Here is a 10,723-nt window from a genome sequence, read left to right as displayed (position 1 = left end):
AATTCCAAGCTATTTTTGAAAGTTTTAGTTACAGCAGCATCAATTTAGAAAAGAAGCCAAGTACCACACTAATTCCTCAGTGGCAATCTCCACACCACCAGTACCAGCAAGCACAAAAGCCTGTGCATGGAGAGCAGTGATTGTGGCCTCACCCACCACTGCTAAATCCTGCCTGGCATGCAAAACCCATTTTGGAGCCTGCCCAGCCTGCAAGGGAGAGCACACGGGCAGCCCCTGGCACACACACCAGCAGCTCCTCCCTGGGAGTTTTGTTCTGGAGGATCCTTCCTCAGCTGCCTTCAGGAAAGTGTTTAAGGACCAGATGTGGATCACATGAGCTGAGTTCAAGGCCAGTCATCAGGCCAATAGAGCCTCTCTGGCCAAGATTGTTAAACCAGCATGAAAAGCCATCCCTTTCTATGGCTTGGATATCACAGCAAGCACCAATTCCAGCTCTTTGGGACAGGAACTCTCTGAATGCTTTCATGTGCCCTAGCACAGAGCAATCCTGACCCAAACGAGCCCTTTAGCTCCTTCTGTACCTGCTATCAAACACTACACTCCTGCTGCTGGAGGATTTCCAGAGATGGGAGGTTTGGAAAGGAGAAACCCCTCAAGATAAAGTTCTGCTGAAATGTGTCCCACGGCTCTGGGAGATCACTCATGCATGACTGGGTTGGAAGGTTATGCACGCACACCTGTGTATACTGTATATATATTTAGGTTAACAACTATTAATAAACATCTTATGGTATTTGGTAATTAAAATATCAGGCTTGTGTCATTCAAAATAGTGCAACCTACATAGCAATATACAGGAAAATTAAACACATCGCTCCTATTACCATTAATATGCTTGTGCATATCAAGATTATAGGATAACCTTTTCCATAGGATTAACCATTTGCATATTTAATTGTTTTCTTTGGCCCATTTTCCTGTGAAACCTCGTATGAACAAAGTAAAGACTTTGGCTTTAAAAGAAAAATAAAACTCCCGCTTTTTCAGTTACTGGCAGAAACTTAAGTAGAATTCAAATTAGTTAAAAATTATAATCTCCTCCAGAAACTGCAGACCCCTGTCACAAACCCCCCCTCCCCCACTCGTGTGGCTAACTGTGAACCTCCAAATTGTTTTTACTTTCACTTCTGAAGGTGATTTACACTCTACTTGCACAGCACATCCTCCACAAGTGTTCTGGACTCCTCTAATCGGGTCCCAGCTGGGAGCTCGGAGGGTCCTGGTCCCCAGAGAGCAGAAAGGCAGAGCAGCCTCCTCAGGCCTTCAGCTGCATCACCACCAGTCCCAGCTCGGGCTTTGCAAGGCGAGACAGAAGCCAAAACACATTCCCAAAAAGGTTCTTGCCATTAAACACCATTATTAATGGGATCGGGGAAAAAATTATCAGACAAAAGAATGCTGTCGTAATGAAGAAACACAAATCTCTTCAAAGCGGTTATTCTTATGTACTGCAATGCACAAAACAAATTTTAAAATGTGATCTCATAATGCATTTGCTGAGAAAAACATATCATTTCTTCTAATAGTATCAGAAGTGCAAAACAAGGCATTCTCCATTAAAATTTCATGTCATTGTAAATATTACCATTTTCCCACATTAAAGCTTAGTACCATTTCTGAGAAGTGAGGAAACTTTCATCAATTCCCAAGCAAAGTATCATCTCACTTGGAACTTTACAGTGCACTGAATAGGTATCACAATATTTACTGGTATTTATTTTCACAGTTTTCTAACGTGCACAGAAATATAATTTTTTTGAAATATATTAGTGAAAACAAATACTAATACAAAAGGGAAAGGACAGAACATCTAGTAGTATAATTGCTTATCACCACTACTTTTTAAGAGTTGGAGAGTCAAAACCATATCTCTTTTAAATATGTAATACTATATTTAGTGTGGTTATCTATTAATAAAGGTATTGCATGACAATGTTACAGCATGGCTATATTTTCTACTAATTTAGCCTTTTTTCCAATACAGGTAAAGAATTAAGCAAAAGGAGTAAAAATTGTCATTTAAGTGCAAAACAACAAAAACCTGGTAAATAGTGAGGTAACTTATTTTTACTTATATTATTTCTGGTTCTTAAATTATAGATATGACAAAATCAGCAGTGGATTCTTACAGCTGTTAGAATGGCTGAAATAAAAAAATTAAAAAAAAAAAAAAAAAGGAAATAACAGTTTCAACCATGGCAGATACATTCTGTATGGAACAAAAAGCTCATGATCCCACGAGGAGAACCAAGTGCATTTTCACTGCATTGCAGGGTGATGCACACCTGCATTCCTGGCTTCCAAAGCCACAGGACTTTGGAAGAGCACATCTTATTAGAGCACACACTCTGTACACAGGTTGAGAGAAGCAGGGGGGAAAAAAAGTTAAAGCCTGAGTGAGGGAAATAAATGAAGAGCTTATTTACAGAGAGTGCAGGAACCCAGCCCAGCAGAGCAGGGAGGAGCAGGGCAGGATTGCAGCTGCCTTTGAGACACAGGGAGCAGGAGCAGCCACCTCCCCTGTGACAGACAGGCATGGGGACAGCTCCACAGGGACAGAATTTACACATGTACAGTATGGGACACCACAGAGACTCTGCATGGTCAGAAACATGGAACAGACAGGACAGAGAGGCCAGTCCCAGTTAACCACAGCTTCAGAGCAGACTGCAGCCAGAGCACACCGAGCCCTTCCTCTGTCACACCAGCTCCTGTCTGAACTTGGATCCATCAGAGAAATGCACAGCTGTGATTAAACTGAGCTCCCTCAAATGCTGACATGTTGCCAACACGTTTAAATAGGACAGTACAGGTGAGTTTGGGCAGGGAAATGGCTCGTATTGTAAGTCACACTTTATGTTCTTTCAGAAGTCCCTTCAGTACTGCTAAGTTTGAAAGGCTCGGCTCTCAATAGAAAGGAAGTTTAAAAAAAAAAACAACAACAGCAAAAAAAAAACATTACTGAGAAAATAATTTAAGTCTATCCCTGGAAGACTGTTTTTATGTTGCAAACCAGACTATCCTACACAGGAAAGGTATCTGCTTTAAAAGGACTTTGAGCTAAGACAGGACCAGAGCTGGGAAATTTTAGCAAGGGAAGGTATGACACTCATCTTGAAAGAAGCACACAATGTGATGATTAACACTTGACACAATCTAGCCAAGCCACAGGATAGTTATTTTTTTATATTAAGTAGGAGAGGATTTTTTCATTAAAGTTCTGTTTTCACTAGGTATTATATATCAAATATCTTAAATGCAATGTAAAGCAACAAAAAATTTTCACCTCTTGAATTCTTCCTAAATCCAGGCAGATTCTCAGACCTTTAGATTTGTGACACAGTTTCTGTTCTACATTGACAAGCCCAGCAAGGGAGGGAAGAGTACCAAAATCTTCCCCATCACTAAGGTGCATATACTACATTGCAGAAATATGAAAATAACAAGTTATTTCATAAGGAATAGATCCTGACACTTTTCTCCCATGCTGGATAGTCACATGGTATAAAGCAAATTATTATCCCAACTTTGCAGAGGGTACTGCAAACCCCACAAAAAACTCTACTTGCACGAGCACAGGAACCTGTAACACCTCCAAGGCTGAACCTGGTACTCACTTGCAGATTTACCTGGCAAATTTTTGAGGCTGGGGATAAATAGACCATTGCTTTTCTAAGCCCATCTATCTGAGATATCTGAGTTAGGAGCCTATACTTTCTAAAGTCAACAGAGAGAGGTAATGTATTTCTGGACACTTCCCTCACATAACTGTTCCAGAGCCTTCAGTCCTCTGAACTTCCATCCAGAGGGAGCTTGCTTTCTCTTGCTTTCTCTTGCTTTCTCTTGCTTTCTCTCTCTCTCTCTCCCCACTGGTAACAGAAAGAGCTTCGCCTTCCAGCACACAAACCCAAAGCTACTCACACAACTCTAGCCTTTGCTACCTTTAAAATTGGATAAAGTAAATGCTTTCATCAAGAAAAATAAACCACACCTGATTTCCCTTGTGAGCCTTGTTTCACCTCTTAAGTGTTCCTGAAAGACCATAAAGAGACATGTATTTATGAGATGCTGCCAAAACACGATGAGCTGGTGGTGATTTCATTTTTGTTTGTCCACAGCACTCTTTTTCCTAACCAAGCTTCTTAGACAGCAGAGTAATGACTTCTGAATAAAAGCTGCAAAAACATTAAATTAAATTTTCCAGAAATGCAAAATGTCTTAATTTTCCTTAATTTTATCTTATATATTAAAATATCTTATTTCCATGCTTTTAAATTAGTGGGTGGCTACACTGTTCTAAGAAACACAAGCAGAACACAAAATCTATTTGAGAGAAAAAAGGAAAATTCACTGTGGTATAAAGGGAAGGACAAAAGCATGAAGAAATTCTACAATATCTTTAAAAGAGAAAAAAAAGCAAGAGGCAGGTATGTCTGTGTAGCTGTTTTTACCTCCATGTACCTACTGCATTCCTCAGCAATTCAATATCCTGCCTCCACAAAAGGTGTCGTCCAGGAGCAGTGTAACACTACAGGACATGCTACCAAGAATGGCCCATATCATTTACAGCCTGATTCAGTTCCAGCTGGAGTCACAGGAAATCTTGGTGATAGGAATGACCAACAAACTGCTAGAGCTGTAATCAGGAAAATGTAACAAGTCACCAGCACCATCCAGAAAGGTACAGAAAGGATGGCCACTTATGCAGGAAGATTCTTTTCTCCTCTTCAAGTATAGCAGCAGCTAGAGTGAGAGAGAGGGAAATACAGAAAGTCTTGATCTCAGTTTAATTGCAAGTCAAATATATCAACAAAGCTCAGGCAAAATTCAGAATTCCACGCGCTCTACGGCTGAGCCTCACAAGCTGTGGCTTGTGGCTCTGTTGAAGATTTTTCTTCAACTTCTCAGCTGCTGCTTCTTTACACGAGCACATCTGCAACCACACTGGCTACTGCCCACAGCCCTGCCTCAGCTCTCCTTCCCCCTTGCTCCACTCGGATTTATGCCAAAATCAAAACAACAACTGCATGCAGACTCTTACTCCCTCTACTTTCAATATCTGCTGGGGTTTTTTCCCTCTCTAAAGAAGCATCTTATATTTCCATGTGAACAACTGCTGTGCAACATTATCAAGTCTTCCCTCAGTCTCGTTATTTTGGTTTAGGGCAGGTAGTTGTATTGCATATTGCAGATAATATTAGTAATAAATCTCTACAGTCACCAGAAATCCGCTCAAAACAGAAAAAGCAAACACTGCAATATGATTTGTTGTAGCTAATTTGCTTGTACATTTCACACAAAGATAAATCTACCTGGGTTGAGGATGCTTACAACTGAATCTCAAGAGAGAAAATGTAAATGGGAATTTTTCTTCCCACAATTTCACATATAGTACTTGTATAAATATTGATTAATGTGTGTCTGGTTCGATAGAGATGATGATACAAAGGACTTGGAGCGATCAACAAATACTTGAGAGCTTTATGATGATGTGAAAGACAAGAGCCACCACTGAGTTTTATGATTTACTTGGTAAAATGCTCAACCTCCATGGTAGAGTTTGACATGACATCAGCAAATATCATATCTGCTGAAACACACCAGATAGTTCAAAACACTTCAGATTTTAGTTAATATACTGTGATTTGGATTGGATATTAAAATTTGCCTGGAATATTTTTATTATATTCATTACAACATTATGCCTTCAGTGCATTTGTCTTCCTGAAGACTCAAGAGCAAAGCATACATGTGTTTTTGGGAAAAGATCTGGGTTCATGACAAGCAGTGTTCATCCCACAGACATCCTAACCCTGCTTAGCTCACACAACTCTTCCTGAGAAATCTGAGTCTCTCTAAGGAACTTCTGTTTATAAAAACTCCCTCCAGTGAGGGACCAGAAAGCATCCCATGTGAATCAGGGCCAATAATTATGACCAAATATTGAATAAAGAATACCCAAAACATATTTTTACCTGAACAGCATAGAGATACCCATAGATATGCTTTCTGGTCATACTTATAATAAAGTATATTCAGATTTTTGGAAGCTGGAAAGAGACTCGGAAGCCCAAATCTCATTACTTTTCATTCCTTAAAAAATATCATCCTTCACCATCATGGTGAAGGTACAAATACGTTTGCAAATACCAATAACTCATTCTGGACTTTGATAGTCAAATCAGTTTAAATCTGTTTAATTAAAAAAAAAATCTGTAAACAAAATTCTAGAAGCTTTATTTTGACTGTCCCTACACATCATTTATATTATCTCCCATTTGCAACTCTGCTCTGCAGTATGCTGTTCTAAATTAAACACCTTGCATACTGCACCTCTGGCATGCAGATGTCCCAATTACAGCTGACAGGCACGATTCTGCTGAAAAGAGTTTCAGTTTAGAGAAAAATTAGGGTAATATTCACATTTTCCAATTCACAGTGGTAATGGTTTCCCTGTCCTTCAGTGAAATGGAGGGAATAATACTTAAATAATCTAAATTTGCTCTACATAAAAATCCTAAAGCAATTCTCAGAGTAGCAGGAACATGGGAGAGCACCACCTCTGGAACACTTTCAGTAGTTAGATATATTAGCAATTATATTTACTTCTTTAGTTGACATTAAATTTACAGCTATTCACTTTTCTCCTGAAAGGCTTCCTCTCTTCCCTTTTGTGCTCCCTTATGGTTAAGATCTAGTGGGTTTTTTTATTTCCAGTGAGGGGTAAAGAGGGGTGTGTAGCAGACATTTTATTTGTGAAATAATCTGATTGACATCTATAGAAGGAAAAGTCATATAACAATGCATCCCTGTTATGTGAATACCTTTGGGTATCAATAAGTGATAACAAAGATACTGTTTCTTAATAACATGTGCATATATTCATTTTATATAACAGACTTGATTGGAGAGGTTAGAAAAATGGTCTGATGTTCAACAAATATGCACAATACTGTGGAAGGAAGAAGTCCTTCCAAAGGTGTTAATCCTTCTCTGTATGCAAATTAATGGTACCATGCTCCTCATTGATCACACTGAACTTATGGCTGTCGGTGTTTGATACTGTATTAACAGCTTTAATACTATTAATATACAATTAATTAGTTGTCACTAATACACTATGAACAAAGAACTACAGTGGGTTGGGATTTGGTTTGGGAAGTGAAAGAATAAAAGAAATACTATACAGCCCTGAGTAATTACCAGTAAGGGGCAAATGCAAACTTAGGTACACATTAGGCCTCAAGGTTACTAATAAAGTCCACAGCTCCATAGTAAGTGCCATATAGTGATATCTAAAAATATATACTCTGGATTAGGCAGCTGCGAAATTTCTGACAAGATTACTGCAAACTTCTCAATGAACTTACTTGGTAATGGTAAGTGCATGTGCAATATAAGAAAAGCATTTGTACATGAACATTAACCAATATCCATGGGGCTTTGTTTTGGTACACAGCAGTTCACATGTTTGGGGTTACTGCCTTCCCATCTACTGTCTGTCAGTCTAGAAGGAATAAACTAATTTTGTGCTAACACAATGTATTTTATTTATTAAGGTCCTGGGGTTTGGGGTTTTTTAAAATTGTTATTTGGCTTTGAAAATGATTATGATAAGCTAAAATATATTTTTTTGAAGTCTCAGCTTTCTGCTTTCTTTTAGAGTCTTACTTTTGAATCTGTGCAAATACATCCCTATTTCTTGTTGTCTGTGTCATACTACATGCATACCATATTGCTTATCCAGTACTAGAAAATCATTAAACATTTCTAAGGACAAAAGTACATTGAATGATACTTAGCAACATAAATTAGAATAACCGAAATAGTAAAATAATTAGGTACAAAACAGCATAGTTGCCAACATATATTGGGGCTATTTCAGTACAACTGGCCATTTATATATAAAGCATACATAAATGGCTATTTTTTTTTTTTCCTTTCCAACAAGACATATTTTAAAAGGATAGTTCAGAGCATACCAGTTTACCTATTCATGTACAAAAGTACATTGGGAAAGGGAGAGGTTTACGTATCATTTACCAGAGCAGGATACCGTTAAAGGAAAAATTCTCCCTCTAAGATGGTGGCAACTATTCTTTCCCTATAGATAAAGTGTTCATGGAAAATTTAAACATCTGATTCAATGCTAGGCCTTTTCTTATACACACGTGTATTGCTACAGGAATTTAAAACCCTTGAAGTTGAGTACAAGCTATTCCTATTTGCAACGTAAGGCAAAACATGCTCTGAAATGTACATGTCATTATGGATCCGACCATCCCTGGAAGAGTATGATGCTGTAGACTGTATGGATGACCTTAAATAATTATCATTTCTTCCTCTTGTTGGCAATGAATGTTTATACAGATCAGCTGGACTTCGCCTAAGGGATAAATGCTGGTCATCACGATAGGTGTGCAGGAAAGGGTTATCATCCGAGTGAACAGCATACAGGGACTTGCTCCGCTTGCTGTCCTCCAGAGCATGAGTTAAAAGTGAGGCCTTGTTGCTCAACAGTTTGCTTGAGGGAACACTAAACATGCTTGCATATGGACTACTTTGAAGAAGCTTCTCTCTTTCTTTCAAGCTTATACTACGAGAAGGTCTTCCAATGTCAATTTCCCTGGACTTATCAGCGATATTATCATAAGAGTGTTGCCTGCTAATCTTCAGTTTATTCTTTTTATGATATTGCAGAGCACTACTTTGTGACCAAGTACGCTCATATATTTCTTCAGGAAGTGATAAGTTCGTTGTATCCTGCAGCATCTGATCTTCCTCAATATCATAGAGGTTCCCCATGCGCAAGCAGGCGTCGCATTTATAGGGAGATCTGGTCGAGTAGTGCCCCGCGTACGTGGGCATGTTGGAGAGGCAGCTCCTGCAGTGGGTGGAATTCTGTCTGTACCTATCGTTCATGTCACCTAGGGAAGCATTTTTCTCTTTGAGAGTGTAGTGCTTTGCATAAAGTTTATACTGGTCATTATTTGGAAGACTGTCTTCATTCTGTGATGGAGTCCTGTTAGCATGTTCGGCTTTCCTGTAGTTATCGTTGTGATCTTGGTAAACGTCAGGAAGCTCTACAGGTTCTGGAAGGACAATGTTTTCGATGTACTGAGGTGTGTCCAAGCGGAATCCTGGCTCCTTGTCAGCATCAATCGTGTAGATTTTATCCCGTGGAGAGCCCGGTTTGGTTTTCAGATATGTCAGCTCCACGTCACTACAGTCTTTTGGGTATTTTGATGCTACTGTCCTTTTTTTGAAATTGTCCTTAGTTTTGTGGTGCTTGTTGTTGTTTTCAGCTTCCATGTGGCAAGTAGCTCTACTTGATGTCTCTGACACATCTGAATGGACAATCTCTTCAGGAAGGTATCTTTGGCTCTTCAGTGAAAGCTGCCTGTTTTCCTCTGACCCGTTTTCTCTCTGGGAACCTTGGCCCTGACGTACAGAATCTTGGCGTAAAGATTCAACAGATTTCATCCAAAGCTGCCTGGGCCTGGAGTTCACTTTTGCTTCTGTTGTTACTGCAACCTCTACTGTATTTGGATTGGATTCATTCAGTGTCAGAGGATGCTGCCCTTGGAAAACATAGTTGTTCAGATTGTCCTTGTGTCGATTGCCAGGAAGTGTCTGCAGTTCACTTATGTTGTCACCAAAAAAGTTGTCCTTTGTCTGAAAGGATCTGTTATCAGAAAATACCAAGTTTCCCTTATCCATGACCATGTCCATAATTAAAGAACCCCTCTGAATAAAGTCAGCTGTTCTTTTGGGGGAGTCAATCCTTGGAGGATTGATGTTGGTCATGTTTTTCGCTGTTCGCAGCAGTTTTAACATGTTGGTTTGTGAATTGGTCAAAGAAAAGTCAGGAGACTTCTTTTTCTCTTCAATGTGTACTCCATGAATGCAACTGTAAATACCCTGTAATATGAGTAATATAAAAGAAATTAAATCACTAGGTATAAATTTTTAAAACTTCCATTTTAGTTGCAATTAGCAGTAAAGAAAAATTAAACATTTCTTATCTAATTACTGGAAAGATTAAAAGTACATCTCTAACTTTTTAACATTTCCTTTGCATTGAAATGGAGGAATATTTTCTGCTATATCTGTTAGAACTACAAAGGAGAAAAACTGCCAGTATTTCACAAAGCAGTGATCTGTCGTGGCTTCCCCAGCTTATTCCAGAATACAAAATTAGAAGGTACCCCAAAGGGTTCCCTAATCTTGTCACAAAATGAAACTAACCTTCAGTAAAAGATACTCTCTTATTTTAAATCAGTAATGAAGTTTCCCCTCTAAACAAGCCTGTAGTGGGACTATTTTACTGAAGATGAAGGTACTCTTCACTTGTATTGAAATAAAAAGGCTTCTAGTCATCATATCTGATCCCTACCCCAGTACACATAAAAAAGCCCAGCTCTTTGTAAAGCTGAATCTGAGTTAATTTTGAGCCCCAGCTCTTTGTAAAGCTGAATCTGAGTTAATTTTGAGCAAAAGGCCGAAATCCATTTTCTCACTTCAACCTCTTCGGTCTCTCCTGTGAGTCCAATTGACATTTCCAACCCTGTGAACGAGCAGTTCTCAGACATTTACCTTTGACAGAAGTACTTCCTTCCCCCTGTATTTCTTAGCAAAATTTCATATAAAATAGCCAAAAATACAAAGTTCAAATACAAAAAGGAGGTTAAGGTGCATATAG

The 10,723-nt window shown here is 38.8% G+C and overlaps 1 protein-coding gene across 1 annotated transcript in view; it reads right to left on the bottom strand.

Annotated features, from left to right (window-relative positions):
• Positions 1-3,405: 3,405 nt before the first annotated feature.
• GRIN2A (glutamate ionotropic receptor NMDA type subunit 2A) overlaps positions 3,406-10,723 on the bottom strand; it is a 151,977-nt gene continuing 144,659 nt past the window's right edge. The window contains 1 exon segment of the mRNA XM_079320716.1: positions 3,406-9,942. Coding sequence (XP_079176842.1) covers positions 8,152-9,942 — 1,791 coding nt within the window. The 3' untranslated portion in view covers positions 3,406-8,151.

This window comes from Erithacus rubecula, assembly GCF_903797595.1.
Source record: "Erithacus rubecula genome assembly, chromosome: 17".
Taxonomy (NCBI): Eukaryota; Metazoa; Chordata; class Aves; order Passeriformes; family Muscicapidae; genus Erithacus; species Erithacus rubecula.
The sequence above is the reverse complement of the archived record's forward strand: the minus strand, read 5'-3'. Positions and strand labels throughout refer to the sequence as shown.